Source organism: Lucilia sericata, unplaced genomic scaffold (genome assembly GCF_015586225.1).
Source record: "Lucilia sericata isolate MDLA Ls3-8-SP2 unplaced genomic scaffold, ASM1558622v1 Contig000314F_arrow, whole genome shotgun sequence".
Taxonomy (NCBI): Eukaryota; Metazoa; Arthropoda; class Insecta; order Diptera; family Calliphoridae; genus Lucilia; species Lucilia sericata.
Genome location: NW_023994338.1, coordinates 95,214 through 115,960, shown reverse-complemented (window position 1 = coordinate 115,960; position 20,747 = coordinate 95,214). Strand labels below are relative to the sequence as shown.

Here is a 20,747-nt window from a genome sequence, read left to right as displayed (position 1 = left end):
AATATGTTTGAACTAATCAAAAATAATACATAATAATAATTAATTTGTTTTAATAATAAACTTTCTTCTTAACGAAACATTATTCAGGGTTGTACTCCATATGTTATTGTTGTGGACTAAAAACATGGTAAATTTACAATGACAGTTTCATCATTTGTTTTTTCACTTTTTTTTTGCTATATAACGGTTACAATAGAATGATTCATAAATTATTGTTTTATGTGTGTGTAAAACAGTAAAGGACGAAAATAATTCTTTATAATGAAAATGATCAAACTGTGGTTTGAACTAGAATTAAATGGTAATTTACACGCAATATATATTTATTTTTCGTAATCCCTATAAATAAAAATCATTAAAATTTAAAGACATTTTTTGAAAAATTTACTACAGTAACAAAATTGAAATAAAAAAGACGAAACATCGGCTTCTTAAAAATCCAAAAAAAATTTATAAAAGTTAATTTAAAAAATCGATTTAAAAACGAATTTCAAACAATCTTAAAAATCTGCTATACGACTTTTTTCTTACAAGATTGTTAATTTATCAAAATAGTTCAACCTTATGAGAGCGCATAAAATACATTCATTCTGTCGCTGGCTCAATTTTCTGTAATCTGACACCAACGTATAGAAAATTTGAAAACATTTGTTGCAGGCCAAAGATTTTGTAAAAAAGCTGTCCCGGCATAATAGAAATTTGTAGCAGGTTATGATTTTTAATATACATACGTGTTGCTGGTTTAAGATTTCTTACAAAAGTTTGTCGCTAGCTAAATATTTTCTATATAAATCTGTAGCTAGCTTAAAATTTCCTATAGAAAGCTGTCGCTAGCTCAAGATTTCCTATTGGAAGCTGTCAATAGCTCATGATTTCATATAGAAAGATTTCTTATAGAAGGGCCTGCTCGGATATGCATCATTATGCTGCATCTGATGCGCAGTATGTTCGAAAATCACAGAAATATATGATGCCCAAAAAACTTCTAAACACGCATCATAAAAATGGATGATTTAGATTTAGTTTTATGGATTTTTACATTAAGACATATTAAATGAGAATATTTTGGCCAGGTTTCAGCTGATTTGCATTGCAGACTAATTATCAGATGAAGTGCATTGATGAATTTCCGAACAGACTCGAAATCAGTTGCTAACTCAAGATTTTCTATAGAAATAAGTAGCTAGCTTTACCTTTTTTTGTAACCACTATGAAATGGTCAATTGAACTGTTCAATTTTGTGCATTTTCTTTATAATAAAAATATTCATTTTTTGTTAATTTTTTTTGTATATGTATATAATATATATGTATATGAAAGTATGTAAGTATGTACATCAAATAACTTTATTTAAAGTAAAAAAAAAAAAATATGTATAAATATTTTTTTTCTTTTGAAACAGACTTTTTTGCTTTTACGCCGGTCAGTGTTGGTTGGATAGTATCATTATTTTTTTACTTTTTTCTTTATTAAATTTAGTTTAAAAAAAAACATTATCCAAAATGAATTTTATTTTGTTTCAGTTTATTATGAAAGCAGTCCGTGTTTTAATGCTTTTCGTTAGATGTAAAGAATCACACCGAAACCGAATAATTATTTTCCGAATAAATTTGATACGAATTATCTGAAATTAATAACAATAAATAAATAATACACAATTAGTAAATGAAAAAGACGTTAGTAACAAACACACACATATACACAGATTTAAAAATACAATTTATATTATTTGTTTTTTTTTTTCTTTTCGAATGTAGACATAGATCTCTCTTCTTTTTAAAATATTAAACTACTTTAAACTTTAATTAAGAATAATATATAATAATAATTTAATTTGTTTTAAAAACAAACTAAGTATTAAAATTATAAATTATTCTTTTTCACTTAATGGTCATTGCATGAAATCGAAAAACCAATCATGTTTATTTTTAACTTTAACAATTATTTAAATTTCAATAAGACGAGCCGAAGTTTAGACAAAATGAGTGTTTAAAATTGTGAATAATAATAAAAAAAGAAACTATAATTAAACAGAGAGCTATGTTTTTATTACTATTCGTTTGTTTGTTTTGTTTTCCGATTTATTTTTTATATATGTTTTAATTTTTTACGAAAATTCATCGATAAATGACGAACCAGTGCTATAATTCGATATTTTCGGCAAGTTTACCACATCACGACGGAAGGATGACAAATTATGAGTGAATCTGTTGATAAAAAATAACAGAAAAATTTAATTTAAGGGTTTAATATTTAGGGAATGCTGCATACTTCTCTTTATTTTTACTGGAAACATTTCGTTCAATGCCGCTCATTAAATCATCAAACCATTGGGCCATTATTTGTTGTTTGTCTAAAGGTTGTGCGCGTAGAATGTTTTCTTTAAGAGATCTAAAAAAGAATAAACAAAATAATATAATTTCATTCTTAAATCAATCTTTCAAAGATGTTCTGTAGGAAATTGTTATGGCTCAATATTTCGTTTAGAAATCTGTCGCTAGCTCAATATTCCTTTAGAAATCTGTCGCTAGCTCAAGATTTCCTATAGAAAGCTGTCGCTAGCTCAAAATTTCCTGTAGAAACCTGTCGCTAGCTCAAGATTTCCTATAGAAATCTGTCACTAGCTCAAGAGTTCCTATAGAAATCTGTCGCTAGCTCAAGATTTGCTATAGAAATCTGTCGTTGGCTCAAGATTTCCTGTAGAAATCCATCACTAGCTCAAGATTTCCTACAGAAATCTGTCGTTAACACAAGATTTTCTACAGAAATATGTCGCTAGCTCAAGATTTCTTATAAAAATCTGTCGCCGACTCAAGATTTCCAATTAAATCTGTTGCTGGCTCAAGATTTCTTATAGAAATCTGTCGCTAGCTCAAGATTTCCTATAGAAATCCGTCACTAGCTCAAGATTTCATATAGAAGTCTGTCACTACCTCAAGATTTCCGATAGAAATTGTCGCTAGCTTAAAACTTTCTATAGAAATCTGTCGTTAGCTCAAGAAAACTGTTGCTAGCTCAAGATTTCCTACATAAATCTTTCACTAAATCTAGATTTATGGTTTCAACTTATTCGGGATTGAACACATTATTATTAGCACTTTTCTTTGAAGAACATATTGTAATGCATTTTCTGTCCACGCTACAGGGGTTCATAAGCAAACCTTAGTGATGATGAAGGTTTTATATAAATATCATCTATGTAACTTATCATTATTCAAAAATGGATTATGGGAATTGCAATTAAGGATCATTTGGTGTAATGTAGTGGGTGTTATGTCTCCAATATTCCTAATTAGCAATAGATTTTTTTACGATTTAAACTTACCTAAAGTAATCTTCGTACAAAAGTATTAAAACTAATAGAGGTCTTGACATAGACCACTGATTCCGACAGTCTTCGGCCATCACATTATTTAATAAAGTTGACATCATATTTTGTAACAATTCCGAATTCATTTTAACAACCTTTAATAAAAGTAAAAGAAAATTAAACAAATATTTATTTTAATTAAAACCTAATTTACCTCTAAAAATCTAGCATTTTCCGGAGTTAAACTGCGTAATTTTTTATTTGGGAATGTAGACACTGAAATAAAAAATTATTTGCATTTCTTCAGCAATATCAACAAAACATGTTAAACTTACTTTTCAACTGAAGTTGCTTAAATATATAGGATACAATGCTATCCAAAATGGAACAACAGGTTATATAAATAGTCGAATCTGTAAGTAAGAGTGGAAAGTATACACATCTATGTTTATAACTATTGTTGTATATATAATTTACCCAAAGCTGTAAAACCTTTAGATAGACTTTCTAGAATGTAAACAAATGCACCAGGTTCTAGGCCAGCCAGAAAACTTATATGATCTTGTGATAAACAATTCAATAAATTGAAATAGGATGAGGCCAATTTGGGATATTCCTAGAAAAATTAAAAAAAAAAAAGTCAAAAGAAATTATGTTTTGTATTAAAGAATACTAAATGCAACTTACCAACAAATCATTCTGTTGTATTGACATGATCATTTTTGCAGCAATATTCAAAACATTATCCAATGTATCATCACCGTATAGTTTGAAAACACCAAAATTAACATAGTTCCCACCCAATGCATTCTTGAGAATGGTGAAACACACTGAGATGCCTTTCAGACGCATGGGATATTGTTGATCACGTGGTACATCCAAATGCAAAATACGATTACCATAGATACAAATAAGTTTTGATGCTTCACGGAATAACAAAATACCCATGGGACTGGAAACGTTGCCCTGTAAACGTTGCGTACGACAATGCACTAATTCGGCAAAAAGTTTTAACACTGGTGTTGTGACAGCAGGATCATGGGCCCAAAGTTCAACAGCTCGTATTAACATGGGTAGATAATCGGAGTAGTATCTTGAATAACAGAAAAATATGTGTGTTTTCAAAATAAAATCGAATCGTTACGTTGCCTTGTCTACTTACAACCACTCAAAGAGCATGGTATAAGGAACACGTGATGTTAAGGGTTGAGCTAGACCTCGCAAATCTCTGGCCAAGCCAATAATCGCCTTTTTGGCTTCCTCGTTGGGAAAACTATTGGTGTCCATAAGAACAGGACCCAGGTTTTCAAATTGATCTAGTTTTTAAAGAAACAATTATATTTAAAATTTTCTTTGTCAACAAGACAATAGTAAACTACTTACTGGTTAAGGGAGTTAGAAAACTATAAAATCTCTCTTCATCTTCGCCCAAATCAAACATTAAAAGACGTCCAAGGGACGTATAAAACATGGTACGACAACGCATTTCCGTTAATGAGGAATTAGTTCCCAAAAATGGAAAATGTTCGCTCTAAAGAGAAATCAAATATTTATTAATAAAATTTAATTAAATAAATAAAAGTAAAAAACTTTACCGTATGATGTGTAAGCATAAACTGCACTTCCTCTAGTTTTGCTAATTTTCGCACGGAATTGAAATGCACAGAGAGATCTGATAGCAGCATTAAAGTTTTCGTTATAATTTGCTCTGAATGGCCCCAAAATTTCAGATTTGTTATACTTTGAGAAAAAATAATTAAATAAAATAACGAAAGCATATAAAATACTGCTTAAAAGCTCACAAATTATCGAAAACTGTATATAATTTGAAAGGTTTATGAGTCCCCATGATTTAGAGATTACTTTAGCTGCTTTAAAATTTTTTTCGAACATAAGTTCGAATTTTCGAAAATTCGTAAAATTTTAGAAATTTGCCACAAATACAACTAAAATTATATTTTTAGTATTCACCATGATTTACAAATTATTTAGTAGCTTTAAAATTTTTCGAACATAAGCTTGAATTTTCGAAAATTCATAAAATATGAGAAATTGTCTATTCAATGAATTATAAATTCATACAATTTAAAAAAAACTCACATTTTACGATTGATAAAACTTAAGAGCATTTGTTCATCACTGATACCAAATACTTCACTTAAACGCTTGTAAACATTTGCCTTTTGTGTTTGTTCACTGATATGCATTTTGCGCACCTGCTCCAGGAAACTTAAGATAGCCAATTCAAGTTTTTCACAGCCTGCTTGCGGTAGACGAGCATCTGTTAATCTCATTAACTGAAAAACTCTGATAACCAATTCAGCATCCATGGTATCATGTTCATCATTCGAATTGACCGTCAGGCGACCGACAATTGCCGAACCTATGATATACACCAACCATGTCAATTGTAATTCATGTATGCTGATATCCATGGGATTTGAGTTGGGTGTTTGGAGTAAATTTTCATATTCACGGGCTTTTTGATCGAAATGCTGAACCAATAATTGGCACGTTTTATCATATTCACAGCGTTCGATGACAGATAGTTGTTCCAATTGTTGTTGTACCATGCACAAATCATCCAGGGGATCATCAATATTATCGCGTACTATGACGGGAACGGCATCTAGACGTGATTCAACATAGGCTTTTGTTACCTCTGGTGTATAGGTGCCTAATAAATGAGGTTCGGCAGATTTAACATAAGGAACTGAAGCCACCATACGTTGCCATAAGGTTAGCAAATAATGTACACTATTAGGGGCAAATTGCCACATCTGTTAAAGACATAAGATTTGTAAAGGAATCGAAAAACAGTTAGTATAAGTTTGTTTAAGGTACCTGTAATGATTGCACGGTAAATTTAGCAATTAATGCAATAGCTTCGGGATAACAAGGCACTGCAATCAATTCACCCAATTGATAGTTAGACTTTAAACGGGCCAAAAGACGACAAAATTCATGGTAATTATCAGGATCACTTAAACCCTAGAGAAATATTTTCTTATAAGATTGTGACATTCTTACTTTTGAATATTTCCACTTACGTGTAAGTTGACCAGTATATTTTTAACACCTTCCACCAGATGTGTAAGAAACTTGGTACGTTCCGAATTATTGAATAAAGAACGACGTACAGATGTCATCTAAAAAGAGTTTTTCAATTAAATTGCTCCTCTGCCTTTAATCATATACTACTTGGAATATGACAAAATTTACCTGTACCAAACAAGCTAACGAATAGCTGGCCAAACCATTGGGTAATATTTGATACAAATCGAAAAATAATTTCAAGGTATTTGCATCTAAAAATGCCGGACGCCATGATGTGGGTATTTGAACGCTATTCATATCATCAGATGACTCATCTGTTGAACTGCCAATGAAATCGAAACTCAAACAGTTCTTTGTTAGCCGCAATACATGAGAAACAAGACTATAATAGAAAAATCAAAATTACAAATGGATATAAAATTATACTTTTACAAAGAATATTATTACTAACTTGACATAAGCTTGTTGCGATTCGTCCATGAAATTCAATGTTTTACTATTATCACGTGCTGTAACCAGAAGATTACACGACAACAGAAATATGTCGAAGAGTTGTTGATCACGGAATGATGTAGCAATTTTACGATTTTTGGAAAATGATATATTGGCATCAACCTCCACAATTGAATTCATTTCTAAAACTAATTGTGAAAGAATTTGCACTCCAATTGTACAGTGTTCCACAGAGCCCTAAGAAAAAGTAAGATGCAAATATAAAGTATATATAAAAATTACTACATACATATTATTCTAATTTAAAAAATTCAAAATTGAAAAATTTTGAATTAAATAAATTAAATTACCCACTTAGTTTTTAATATACTGGTCATTTTTGAATATAAAATTGATCTAACAGATTAGGGATCATAAAGTCGAACCAGGTACCTATACATTCTAGTTTTAAGACAATATTAAACCAATGTACCTGTAAAAAAGTTTTTACATCTTCCAATAGATTCTGAAATATATGTTCATTTTTGTAGGTATCGAACCAACCATACTTGGTTATTTTAGCTAAAAGCGTTACCAAGGCCTGCACTACGAAATGTTGCAAATTCGGTCTATTGGCCAAATAATTAAGAATATAACTCCTAAAACAAAAAATACAAGAAATTTTAATATCCACTTCAAAATAAGCAATATAAACAAAAGTATACCTAATATCAATGCGTTGTTCCAAATTTAAACCTTGTATCAACTTAGTCAAGGTGGTGGCGGCCAATAATTGAGCATAGCTGGAATCGGCACGATCCAACAACATTTGACATTTGGGCAGAGCATCTTGGCTGCTAACAAATTGTACCAAAGTCTTTTCGGCATTGGAACGCAAAGCAGAATCTGTGGCTTCATATAGCTGTTTACACAATATCTCCAACTGTTGGATTTCCTAGAAGAAAAAATGAAAAATAAACCAATAATATCCAAAAGAAAATAGAGACATTTGCCAAACAGCAGCAAATCATAACCTCTAAATAAACTAAACTTGTTTTGCAAAACAATTTAACCGGCGTATTTTAGTTGCTTTTAACAAATGTAAATATTAAAATAATGATATTTTGTTGATATATTAGTATTATTTATTTAAACTTACCATTTTCCAAATAATGTGTGTATTTATCGTCGTTTAAGAAAAAAAATTAACAAGATATCCTAAAGTAATGGACTCCTGAAATTGTACAAATATTTGTTGTTGTTGAAATGCTGCTCTCTTCAAAATTATTTTCGTTTTACTTTCTTCTACATAAAAATATAATAAGAGAAACAAACGCTTTTATTTTGTTTATATGAGTAATGTAATTAAATGTATAGATATTTTTAATAATTTATTTTTATACTAATCAGAATTAAAATTTCTTTCAAACAAAATATTTGCAAAAAAACAAGCTTCACTGTGTAAATTTTGTTGCAAATTTCGCAACTACTTCTTTTTTTTCTTCTTATTTGTTGTAATGACAAACATTCAGCCGGAATAGATAACACACACAACAGTGTCAAAATGAATTATAAGCAAAATCGCTGGAAAAAGTAATCACTTTTTAATAAATAATACAAAATATATGTTTTTTATAAAATGTATTTAATTATTACTAAAAATTTTTCATTTTATAACAAACATTGTTTCTGATAAGAGAAACATTAACCATTTTACTTTTATGCTTCCATGTTATAAGCAAAAAAACGCTATATTAACATTACTGTTAAACAAGTGCAACAGCAAGAGGTACTAATAGATGATGACAGCAGTGTCAAATCTGGTTGATTTAAAAGGAATTTATAATTTTTTATATACAGAGTTTGACAGCTTCATTTATGAGGAATTTTTAAATATATGTTCATCTTTAATGAATTTGCTTTGTGCAACAGCATCTCATTTGCCGGTAATCTGTGGCAGAGTTAAAAAACTTAAAGATATTTTTAGAAAAAAGTGTAGTTTATTTAGTTTTTTTGTAAATAATAAAATGGATTATTATTACTATGACCAAGTAGGCGATCATGAACTTGAGGACAATGAGGAATATGACTACGATTCAATGATATTGCCCGAAGAAGAGGAAACTTTTAAGGATGTCTATCAAGGTTGCATAAAATCCTCCACGCAGCAAGTGCAACAATATATAATAGTGTTATTAGGCTGTGGTTTTTTGCAACGTATTGCCTGGGAACTGGTCAGACGTTCAGTGGGTCATAATAGTAGACATCAGTATGTTTACCATTTAATCTCTATGGTATGTGGCCTTATCGGTTTATGGTTTTATGTTGGTGTTAGCAATAGCATTCATGTGGTGCTGCATGTTTTGAATTTGTGTTTATTCCTAAAATTGGCTGTAAAACTTAAAATAAAATCTGCGGGTTGTTTGGTCTGTATTTATACCATATTATGTCAATTGCTATTTGAATATCTATTGAAATCGGAACAGTATGAAACTATTAGGGGACCTCAAATGGTGGTGAGCATGAAACTAATATCGGTGGCCTTTGAAGTGCAAGATGAAAAGGAAAAGTATCAGCTTTCGAGTTATTTAGGTTATCTTTTAAGTCCGGCTTCTTTAATATTGGGACCCTGGATCTCGTTGAAGGATTACAAACCAAATTTTAATGAGAAGTTTAGATTCTTGCATCTATTAAGCAGAATCCTTTTGAATATATTAATGGCTGTAGTGTTTTTAAACCTTTCCAACTGCCTAATACCATGGTTAAAACAATTATTGAGTTTGGGTTTGTGGTGGGGCACATATTTAGATGCCTTTTCCGTGCGTTGTAGCCATTACTTTGTTTGCTATTTATCGCAGGCTACTGTAATGTCGGCCCAAGTAAATGCTTTTACATTTAGCTCTTCCTCTTTAAAATCTTCTCAGTCCATTGTAAATCCGTGGGCTATAGAATTTCCCCGCTCTTTGTCAGATGTCATACGCAACTGGAACATACCCATGCATTTGTGGTTGAAACAAAACATCTTTAACCGTCTTCTGGCCTCACATTATCCTTATTTTGTGAGCATTTTTCTTACTTACTTAGTGTCGTGTTTAGTTCACGGCTTTAACTATAAAGTCCATTTGGTTTTGTTTTCCCTGGGTTGTTTTAGCTATTTTGAGAATCTTTTAAGACGTTGTTTGGCTCAAGTATTTGATGCCTGCATAGAATCTACAGCCTGTAAACAGAATTGCAAATATTCCAACTGTGCTCGCCGTAAAGGACAATATTTAACGCCATCCTCACTCTTAGTACGTTTAGTAAATTTCTTTTTTGGTTTAATAGTTGTCCTACAATTGGCCTATCTGGGGGTGTTATTATCTACCACATCAACCGATACTTTGTCTATATTACAAATCTGGTCTAATATGAATTATATGGGTCATATATTAGCCATGATCATGTTTGTATTTTATAAATGTATTTGAAATCTAAACATTTTAGGGCGGGTGTATTAAGAAAGTAAGCTTGTACTTAGTATTATAGTGTACGTAAAAATGGATTTTATTTAAAGATGTTTAGTTATAAGTTATGTTTAAGTTGTTTTTGTAAGTTTATAAATATGTATTGTATTTATAGCTAAGCCAGTAATAAATTGTTAATGATTATTTTATATACATTTTTATAAAAAAAAAAAAAAAATAAATAAAAAAGAATAGTTTTTCTTAAGCAATATAATTTTTAAATAAGGAATGTTTAGAAGAGTTTGGTTTAATTTAAAGAAAATTTTAAATAATTTTCATAATTTCGGCTAATATATTTTATTTATAACAATTGTCTTTTACATCAAAGTGCCTTTAATTTGTTTCTTTTGTATGACCAGCCCAGTTTTATCAGTTCCTGATTTTCATATGACCAAATGGCCACCACAATTAACACACTAACAACTCCCAAAGCCAAATGCTTGATAATGGAAGTATTAAACTGTAAAAAAGTTAAATGTTAACTAAAAGAAAATATTTAAAATTTTATGACAAACTTACCATAAAATATTGGCATACAATTCCCACAAATATTAAAGTCACTAAAAACAGCTTCTTTGGCAAAAAACCTTTTAAAGGATTGTAATCCAGGGGTTTGTATTGCAACCAAATAAAACGGGTGCTGAAATTAAATTTTAAAGACATTAGAAATTGCAATTATTTAGTTTTCAACAGACAAACCTAAAACAAATACGGGAAAACATATTGATACAATTGGCAAATATGAAACCAACAGGACCAAAAATACTCGTCAACACATAGGATAAAACCAGAAAGCTTACACTAAATATAGCCATAAGATAATTATATTTATCAATATCTTGACTAGTATTAGTGGCAAACATATAACCCTCGGTAATACCATTAACCGCTAAGAAATATATAGCCAAACAATGCCATTTTAGTAAAACTACCGGCAAACCATCTGCTACAAAATCAGCACCACCATACAACAGCAAAACGGTGTGTGCATAACTCTGACCAAATACCAGGGCCAGTAGACCTATGGAGGATACAACTAAAGACAGATGACTTAGAACTTGAGCGGCTTGTTGTACTTTTTTCTTTAAAAAAATAAGAAATCTATTTAGTATCTATAGGTGTTCAATGCTTTTTAATTTACAATTCCTTTCTATTTACCTTATTCTGTTCTTGTAGGGCCACATCTCTAGCAATAGTTTGTGTAAAATAAAAGTAACTGCTCTCTTCTATGGGTCTAAATATGAATCGTGCCGCCAAGCTGCCCAAATTGTTGACTACATCGTAAGTGGCCTGCTCACTAAAACTTAAGACGGGACTCATAGACATGACGTATTTTTCACCTTCCGTTAGAATTTGTTTGAGAACGCCTTGCTTAACAAAGCTTAAAGTTAAAACCTGCAGCTCGGAGTTGAAAAAACTTTCCTAAGAAGAAAAAAATAAAAATTTTCAAAAAATTTCAATTTTTAGTAAAAAATTTACACTTTTTCTTACCTTGTTAATCATAACGCCCGGAAGAAATTGCTTTAAACTTCTAAATGGAAAATCCTGCATATTATCAAAAACTGATGCATCGACAAAAGGTATTCTAGGCTTCCAGTCGCTTTCTTTCTTATCCTTCGATGATTTCTTATAATCCTCAAATAACTTAATATAATAGGCAAAAAATCCATAGTGCGATAGCAATATTGTAAACGCACTAACCAATTGAGCTATGGCAAAAGCATAAATGGCCACCGTACCATTTCCTAAGACAATCCAGAGAAAGACCACAGAACGTACAAAGATATGAAGCGTATTAAGTATAACTTTAAGTTTAACAAAACAAAAGACTTGTATAATAAACACTGGAGCTTCGGCACACAATTCTATGACACAAGACAAGGCAACAGCATAGCAAGCAAAACGGTATTGTGATGCAAATACCGCATCAACAGCCGATAGCCAATTGAGCCATATATACACGCTAGGCAGGCTTATAGCTATGCAGATGGGTACACTGGAATGTGGAAAAGGAAGAGGAGAGCACAATAGACATAGAAAAAATGGAAAAAACATACATACAGCATTTTCATTATATACATAGTTTGCTAAAGCTTTACTTACGTTAGCCACTGCTGATTGATTAATTGAGCCCAAGAGCATTTTTCACGCTGCTGGGAGGTGGCGCTTAGAGCAGCACGATTTATAGCCTCACGAGATAAAAACAATACCGTACTCTCCAGCAGCAGTAAGCGAACATTCATAATACCCAATACCTCACGGCCAACATTGCGTACTATGAAGGCATTGATACCAAAGGTAACAATACGACATAATACCTACATACATATTTATATGTTTAGTATGAAATTAAAAATTATGATAAGATTTTTATTAAGTTCATTTTAGTAATTAGATTTTTGAACTCACCTGAAAAATAATACTTAATCCGGCGTTGAGCAAACTACTTTGCAAAACATTACGTGACATTTTGTTGTGAATAAATTTGTAGACCTGGGCATTCAATATTTATCTCATACCTGTCCACCACACATTGTTGTCTGTCTGTCTGTCTGACTTTCCTTGTGCGTATTGTTCCTATTTTAAATTTGTGTTTTTTGTGGGGTTACTAATTTAGTTGGGATGTGTTATGTTGTTATTTATATTAAAAGTCAAAGAGTTTTCTTTATTTTTTAAAAATTAGAACATTTTTAAAAATATTATACACTTAAAATACACTTTTTCACATTAAATACAACAAATTACTCAGAAATTTGTACAAAAGCAAGCGTTAAAATAAAAACAAATATGGCAACATAAACATTTTTGACAAGTAAGTCCACAAATAGCAAGTTTAAAAAACAAGTAAGAAAGTATAGTCGGGCGTGGCCGACCATATGATACCCTACACCAGTTATGAATATTAAATGTGATTTATTTTTCATAATGAAGCATTTATCTTCAATATTCCCTTGTTCCGATACATTTAAGCAATTTATGGATGAAAATCTAATTTTCTGAAAGAGGCTTTATATGGGGGCTAGGGGCAAATATGGACCAAGCCCGATAAAATTTTGTGAATATATTTATATTTACATAATATTTTATTGTGCTAAATTTCATCGCGATATTTGTGTTTATAAGTTAATTTGGGACATTCAAGTAATTTTCTGAAGGGGACTTTGTATGGGAGCTAAGGTCAAATGGGGCCCGATCTTTATGAAATTTGGCAGGGTCATCCAGACTTCTATAAAACTTAGTTGTGCCGCATTTTATCGATATATCTGTAAATTTAACAAAATTATGAGCTCAAAAGCCCTTTTCGGGGGGTTCTGTTCTATGGGGGCTAGGTGAAATAATGGACCGATTTCAACCATTTTCAATAGGCTTCGTCCTTGGGTCAAAACGTGCGTGCCAAATTTCATCCAATTATCTTGAAAATTGCGACCTGTACCTTGCGCACAAGGTTTACATGGACAGCCAGCCAGCCTGCCAGACGGACGGACGGACGGACGGACATAGCTTAATCGACTCAGAAAACGATTCTAAGCCGATTGGTATACTTTAAGGTGGGTCTAGGACGAATATTTTTGTATGTTACAAACATCAGCACAAATCCAATATACCCTCCCCACTAAAGTGGTGTAGGGTATAAATAGTCAGCTGTTCAAATGAGTCTACTTTATAAATTTACTTTGGGATGTGTAATGTTTTTATTATTTTATTTTGTTCCAGGACTTATTGCCGTAAGAAATTTCAAATCCGTGAAGCTATTACCACTTGCCAAATATCGCAAAGTCAGACTTAACTTTTCTTCGGGCGATATTGTTTTAAATGTAAATATTTTGTTTGTTTGTTTTAAAATGTAAATATTTTCATATAGACTAGACTATAGACTAGACTATAGACTAGACTATAGACTAGACAATAGACTAGACTATAGACTAGACAATAGACTAGACTATAGACTAGACTATAGACTAGACTATAGACTAGACTATAGACTAGACTATAGACTAGACTATAGACTAGACTATAGACTAGACTATAGACTAGACTATAGACTAGACTATAGACTAGACTATAGACTAGACTATAGACTAGACTATAGACTAGACTATAGACTAGACTATAGACTAGACTATAGACTAGACTTTAGACTAGACTATAGACTAGACTATAGACTAGACTATAGACTAGACTATAGACTAGACTATAGACTAGACTATAGACTAGACTATAGACTAGACTATAGACTAGACTATAGACTAGACTATAGACTAGACTATAGACTAGACTATAGACTAGACTATAGACTAGACTATAGACTAGACTATAGACTAGACTATAGACTAGACTATAGACTAGACTATAGACTAGACTATAGACTAGACTATAGACTAGACTATAGACTAGACTAGACTAGACTATAGACTAGACTATAGACTAGACTATAGACTAGACTATAGACTAGACTATAGACTAGACTATAGACTAGACTATAGACTAGACTATAGACTAGACTATAGACTAGACTATAGACTAGACTATACACTAAACTATAAACTAAACTAGAGACTAGTCTACAGACTGCACTAGAGACTTGACTATAGACTACATTTTATACTGGACTATAGACTGGACTATATCTAGTGATTCGACTATAGTTTTAACTGTAGTCCTTAATGTAGTCCAGACATTTTAGTGTAAACCATAGACTAAACAATATATAGTCTGTACTATAGTCCAGACTGTGTACTGCACTTTATTTAAGACTGTTGTCTAGATAATAATACAGTCAGACGGACGGACGGACGGACATAGCTTAATCGACTCAGAAAACGATTCTAAGCCGATTGGTATACTTTAAGGTGGGTCTAGGACGAATATTTTTGTATGTTACAAACATCAGCACAAATCCCCACTAAAGTGGTGTAGGGTATAAAAATAAATTTACTGCAACGGATTATTTTTTTATTAAAAAATGATAATTGCACTATATTATGATGCAATAATTTTGTCTGAATGTAAATAATAATCTATTCTCAGTTTTTTTCCTAAACATTCTAGAGAAGAAGCGTGGACATTGGACATTGATCGCTTGAACCCTTACTGTTGCAGTGAAAAAGTTATCCGCATCTTTATATGCGCCTTTATTATTCTGAAATTTGCTAAAACGTATCCCTCAGGGATACGACGTCTTTATTGAGAACACCAGTACCCTATTGGGAAATAGGGATAATGGGATACGACGATTTTATTGAGAACTCCTGCATTTAATTGCCTCTTGTGTAAATCGCGGACAGATCCTGTTGTGGGTCCCACGGGGAAATGGATCAATTATGCAATGTAAAACGGTTTACGCACATACCTGTAAGTTGGCTACAAAAACGTTACTATAACATTTTAGTGATGTTCAGTTCTAGAACTGTACCATCCTCGGAGAATGGTACCCCACTTCGACCAGAAGATGTTTTTAAAGTACCATGATGTAGTATTAATAAAGTTTAAACATTTAAATTAATTGCATTTACTTTTTTCTCATACATAAACTTATAATTTTACAGCAGTTTTTATAATAGCGGTAAATACTCTATGTTACCACATGTCTACAAATAGTTTACGAAATATTCAAAATGTTATAGTCTGGCATCTTTACTTTCATTTTGTTTATTTACATTTGCTGAAGTTGTTGAAAGCGGTGCAAAAGATTTTTTCAGATTTTATTTTAAAAAATAAACAAAATGCGTACATGTTTTGTACCCTTTTGTGATAGTAAAAATAAGGATCAACCTAATAGAACCATGTTTACAGTGCCTAAGGTAAGTATTAGATATAAAGAGCAATTTAAAAAGAAAATAATTGTAAAAATCTCTTTCATAAAGGAACCCGTACTATTTGCACAATGGGCAGACCTTTTACCAAAAGTACGTACTTTAAGATCTATTGATAGAGTATGCTATTTGCATTTTCGCCCAGAAGATGTTGTCTATACATTTGATCATTGCATCAATGGTCAAATATTTAAAATACATAGAGATAGACCTAGATTAAAGCCGGATGCCTTGCCATGTTTGGAATTGACCACCAAAGAGGAACTGGTAAGTTGTTTTGATTGTTTTTTTAAGTAGTATGGATTATGAAAGGAAGATTTTGTGATTATTATCGGATTAATGTATATGTTCATAGGATTAGTTTGAAAAATGTCAATGATTTTCGTTTCAAAACCTAACATATGAAAGCGTAAGTTAAGTTAAGTTTATTAGAGTCTTTTAAATATTCATACATATAGAAGTTACAACAGATCTGATATAAAGAAAACTTAAAATTATGTTTTGTTTTAATACAAAATATTGTTTACAGCAATAAGCTTGTCAGTTTATGCAAATGATTAATAATATATGTATGTTGTGCTCCCGGCACAACATAATTTGAAAATTTAATTAATGGTGTATTTAAAACTAAACTTAAAGCTACAGTAGTAAAAAAACAAAAAAATCAGCCTCTATCAAACTATGAAAGCGTAAATATCCTTTAAATACCCCGATAGGTTAAATTTTGATATAATTATAAAGACTTCAAATGCGACAGCGTAATCTATTTTTTTTTTGTTATGCCAGGGAATGTCAAAAATTTGTTCCATAAAGTTTGCTCAGACGTATGTATGGCAAATGACCTTGACCACTAACTATTCCCTTAAGGGATATTCTAAGTTTATTAAGACAAAAAACCCAACTTAAACTAAAAGGGGATAAGAAAAACAACATTAGTTTTAGAATCTGAATCGATTTTGATTTTTAGGTTTCTTAAATGCAAACCACCATTTCATTCTATAAATCTATTAACCAAGAAAGTAAGAAAAATAAATTAATCCTAGAAAAAAACTAAGTAAAATTTCTAAGCCGATTAGTATCGTAAGTTTATGAACTCCAGAACACTTCACGTCATACTTAACTATTGTATTTTAGCTTTCGTACAAAGTAAAAAATCGACTACCGACAAACCCTAAAGTAATAAAAGTAAGTGAAAATACGATAGCAGATCAAATTTATGATCTTATTACGGAGGAACAGTCACCAACAAATGAACCCAAATTTAACACCGAAGAAATTGATGAAATTCCACAACCGTTAGAAGACAACAACTGTAGCATTATAGTAAATTTCGAAGAACATAGCGAAAATATTACGAATCAAGAACCATTAACAAATGATGAACAGGAGAATCAAATAATTGCTGATTTAATTACAGAAGAAACTAACTACGAATGTGAGGAAACCCTTAACGCTACCAAACAACATTTAGCTTTAAATAAAATACTGGATTTATTTAATTTACTCTATGACAATGTGTATGAAGTTATAGCGCCCAATACTCTCTGGGGTATACACCGCTGTCCCAATCGTTCGCTCATATGTTTTACTTATATGGATGTAATGAAATTGCAAGTTAGCAAAATGATTTCTATAACACCCGATGGTTTAGTGCAATTGATTTTCCATAGTAGTATAATTAAAACTCTCCAGTTGGTGCAGGATATTGATGATTTCGACAGTATGTCGGTGTTATTAAATCAAGTGGATATGTGGCGTTTGTGTTTTGGTAAGCTAACGGATTCGAATGCAGAATGTGAAATTATTGTGGAGCCAAACGATGACAACAGTTGGAGTACTGATGAGAATGATCAGGTATTTTTGTGTAAACAATGTTTGCAAGCGAGCAAAGATGATATCGAGATGAATTTATAATAAATTGGAAGATTAAGGAAATATATTAAAATTGTTGTTTTAATTAAAAAAAGTTTATAATAATGAAAATTTATGTGAAAAATTTGAAATTTTAGTGAAAATTCGAAATTTAAATGAATATTCGAATATTTCAGTGAAAATTCAAAATTTTAGTAAAAATTAAAAATTTTTGTCAAAATTAGAAATTTTAGTAAAAATTAAAAATTTTTGTCAAAATTAGAAATTTTTGTAAAAATTAGAAATTTTTGTAAAAATTCAAAACTTTTGTGAAAATTAGAAATTTTTGTAAAAATTCAAAATTTTTGTGAAAATTCGAAATTCAAATGTAAATTTTATGAAAAACCATGATACAACCATTATAGTTATATTATGATGAAAAACTATTCCTTATATTTGATCTGTCTTTTTGTAAAGAGAACTTCGAAAAATAGTTTATTGAATTGAAAATATAAACAAATATTCGTTTGGTTATCGTATTCAGGAAAGAAATATATGTAGACAATTTTAGACAAAAGATGAGTTTTGCATCACTGTTTAAGTGTGTTTCTCATTACATCCATTTAGATGTGTTCAAAATCGCAATAACACGTTCTAATTAAACGATCACACGTTCAGGCAGATCAAAATAATAGGCCCTACTCTGGAATCTTTCTCAATCCACACAAAAAGCAGAATAATCACATAAAAGATATGCTACCGTTTTCTCCTCATCTTAATTCTGACAGATCCTACAGAAGTCTTCTTATGGGAGCCCTACCCGACCATCAATGACGAATAATGACTGATCTCAAGCTACTTAACTGAGACCTTTGTAGACCTATAAGATTCCACTCTGGCCAATTCATCAGCAATACTATTGTTAGAGTTATTCCCTTGTCCATTTACCTATATAAGAGTTCTAATCAAATGGCTCTCATTTAGAGACGCCCGGCATTCGTAAACTAATATATCCGATAGTACTTCATCCTGTTTACCGCCTTTTTAATGGCGGATATTTCAGCTTAAAGTATACATATACTACAATCATCATTGAGTCTATAAGAGATCTTTGTCCCAGATCCAATTCCATGAAACTTTATTGAAATAAAACGAATTAAAATTAATTTTTCTTTTATTTTCTTAATTTATTTTAAAATTATTATAAAATTTATTTATGTATAATATTCTTCTTATTTATTTAATTTTAATTTAATAATTGTTTCTTTTTTTAATTTTATTTTTGCGAAATACGCTCTTTAATCATTTTATTCATGTATAAAATAACAAAAACAAATAAATTTAAACAAATTATAAATATTAATAAATAATAATAGTCAATAATAGTAATAAAAATGTTAAACATAAATTACAAAAATGTTCATCATATTATGAATGTAGATATATTGGCATTTATTTAAAATCTAAATGAGGAGATCCATTCACATCACAGTCATCGATTTAATATTCTATTTAATGTTTTTTTTTTTTGGTTTTGTTTTTGTCAATTTTATATATTACATAGTTCTTCATTTTAGGTTTTCGTTAACGAAATAACAATGTCTAAATTTTAGCTTCTTATGTGGTTTACTACATGTTTTATGTTGTAGGTAATATTCGTCTTAATGTTTGTTGTAAATGCAAGTGTTTTTATTTAATTATTATTATTATTTTTTTGGTGTAGGGTATATAATGGAGGGGTGTTTTTAATGCACAATTTTTATTTTTTGCTTATGTTTTATATGACATAAATTGCGGATGGCTTTATCACTTGATCAACAAATTCATCACTACTTATTTGCTAAACAATTTCTACTATTGTATACTTAAAACTAAAATAGTATCATCTGTGTTGTGGTATTTTTGTTTATATGTATGTATGTTTGTTTGTGTATAAACTACTTACTAATATAACTAATAAATCGAATTGAGTCATTATTATTTATTATATTTTAATTTAGTTAAATTATTTGGTTGTATACTTTCTACTCTCTATTACAAAGTACAAACAATTGTTTTATATTCTTTGTACTTATACTTTTTTAAATATTTATAAATATAACTAGAACTATTATTTTATCGTTATTTATCGTGTAACAAACAATCTACTATAATTTTTTTTTTAAATTTACTTATAATTCGTTTAAGGTTCATTCATTACAAATATGTTAACATTTTTATAGGATTTTTTTTTTGTTTTATTTCGAATGTTTACTTGAAAGAATATTGCATTAGGAAGAGAACTTTGATTAGGAAGAGAAAATATCTGTTATCAAAAGAACGGCAAACTGGCTGAGGTATTATCACATACATATCTGAAGGTCAGCAAAGCCGCGTTTAGAAATCTAGCGGGTGTCTTTACGACATCTAGGTTAACCGAAGAATGCCGTGTATCTCTGAAAGAGATTGTGAAATATTGCAGAATAACGCTAATATGTGTCCCTGGACATAACAATTGTCAGGGAAACTGTATAGCTGGCGAACACTTCAGGAATGTTGTGATGAGGGGGCGGGGTGATGAAATCGACAGATGACCTCTGTATGATGCCCTTAGGTAAAGTTTACTGTTAATCTTTCGTAGAGAGCACATACGACACTGTCATATTAGCAATCATGTTAGGAGAATGGTTCACGGATACAATGACTACTGCAGAAGTTGTCATAATGAGGCGGAAGAAGAGACTATATCTCTGCTACGGTCCAATATTCATTGAGAACAAAGAACATTTTTGGTTCTGATAT

The 20,747-nt window shown here is 30.7% G+C and overlaps 4 protein-coding genes across 11 annotated transcripts; 2 read left to right on the top strand and 2 right to left on the bottom strand.

Moving 5' to 3' along the window:
- Positions 1-1,429: 1,429 nt before the first annotated feature.
- Positions 1,430-8,329, bottom strand: LOC119603595 (ran-binding protein 16). Of its 7 annotated transcripts, none has more exons than XM_037955665.1 (20): positions 8,203-8,329; positions 7,959-8,104; positions 7,525-7,754; positions 7,293-7,458; positions 6,819-7,057; positions 6,533-6,749; positions 6,361-6,459; positions 6,155-6,301; positions 5,411-6,090; positions 4,906-5,050; positions 4,694-4,841; positions 4,473-4,626; positions 3,998-4,403; positions 3,788-3,926; positions 3,646-3,723; positions 3,525-3,586; positions 3,326-3,465; positions 2,272-2,391; positions 2,137-2,207; positions 1,430-1,624 (listed from the first exon to the last, which is right to left on the bottom strand). In XM_037955665.1, exons 2-20 carry the CDS (start codon positions 7,959-7,961, stop codon positions 1,575-1,577), a joined length of 3,294 nt encoding a protein of 1,097 aa, XP_037811593.1. In that variant the 5' UTR covers positions 7,962-8,104; positions 8,203-8,329; the 3' UTR covers positions 1,430-1,574. The 7 variants fall into 7 exon arrangements, with proteins under 7 accessions (XP_037811593.1, XP_037811599.1, XP_037811594.1 ...); XM_037955671.1 differs by having other exon boundaries at positions 7,959-8,033; positions 8,258-8,298; XM_037955666.1 differs by having other exon boundaries at positions 8,258-8,275.
- Positions 8,330-8,724: 395 nt separating this feature from the next.
- Positions 8,725-10,296, top strand: LOC119603600 (protein-serine O-palmitoleoyltransferase porcupine). Its single transcript, XM_037955677.1, has one exon. It carries the CDS (start codon positions 8,827-8,829, stop codon positions 10,264-10,266), a length of 1,440 nt encoding a protein of 479 aa, XP_037811605.1. The 5' UTR covers positions 8,725-8,826; the 3' UTR covers positions 10,267-10,296.
- Positions 10,297-10,322: 26 nt separating this feature from the next.
- On the bottom strand, positions 10,323-13,046 carry LOC119603599 (protein RFT1 homolog). Its single transcript, XM_037955676.1, has 7 exons — positions 12,712-13,046; positions 12,406-12,620; positions 11,794-12,298; positions 11,461-11,724; positions 11,002-11,384; positions 10,822-10,942; positions 10,323-10,762 (listed from the first exon to the last, which is right to left on the bottom strand). The coding sequence occupies exons 1-7, from the start codon at positions 12,769-12,771 to the stop codon at positions 10,625-10,627; spliced, it is 1,686 nt and encodes a 561-aa protein (XP_037811604.1). The 5' UTR covers positions 12,772-13,046; the 3' UTR covers positions 10,323-10,624.
- A 946-nt stretch (positions 13,047-13,992) lies between these two features.
- Positions 13,993-18,048, top strand: LOC119603604. Of its 2 annotated transcripts, none has more exons than XM_037955680.1 (5): positions 13,993-14,117; positions 15,331-15,654; positions 15,849-16,103; positions 16,167-16,382; positions 17,250-18,048. In XM_037955680.1, the coding sequence occupies exons 3-5, from the start codon at positions 16,026-16,028 to the stop codon at positions 18,027-18,029; spliced, it is 1,074 nt and encodes a 357-aa protein (XP_037811608.1). In that variant the 5' UTR covers positions 13,993-14,117; positions 15,331-15,654; positions 15,849-16,025; the 3' UTR covers positions 18,030-18,048. The 2 variants fall into 2 exon arrangements, with proteins under 2 accessions (XP_037811608.1, XP_037811610.1); XM_037955682.1 differs by having other exon boundaries at positions 14,040-14,117; positions 15,352-15,654.
- The last annotated feature ends 2,699 nt before the right edge of the window (positions 18,049-20,747 follow it).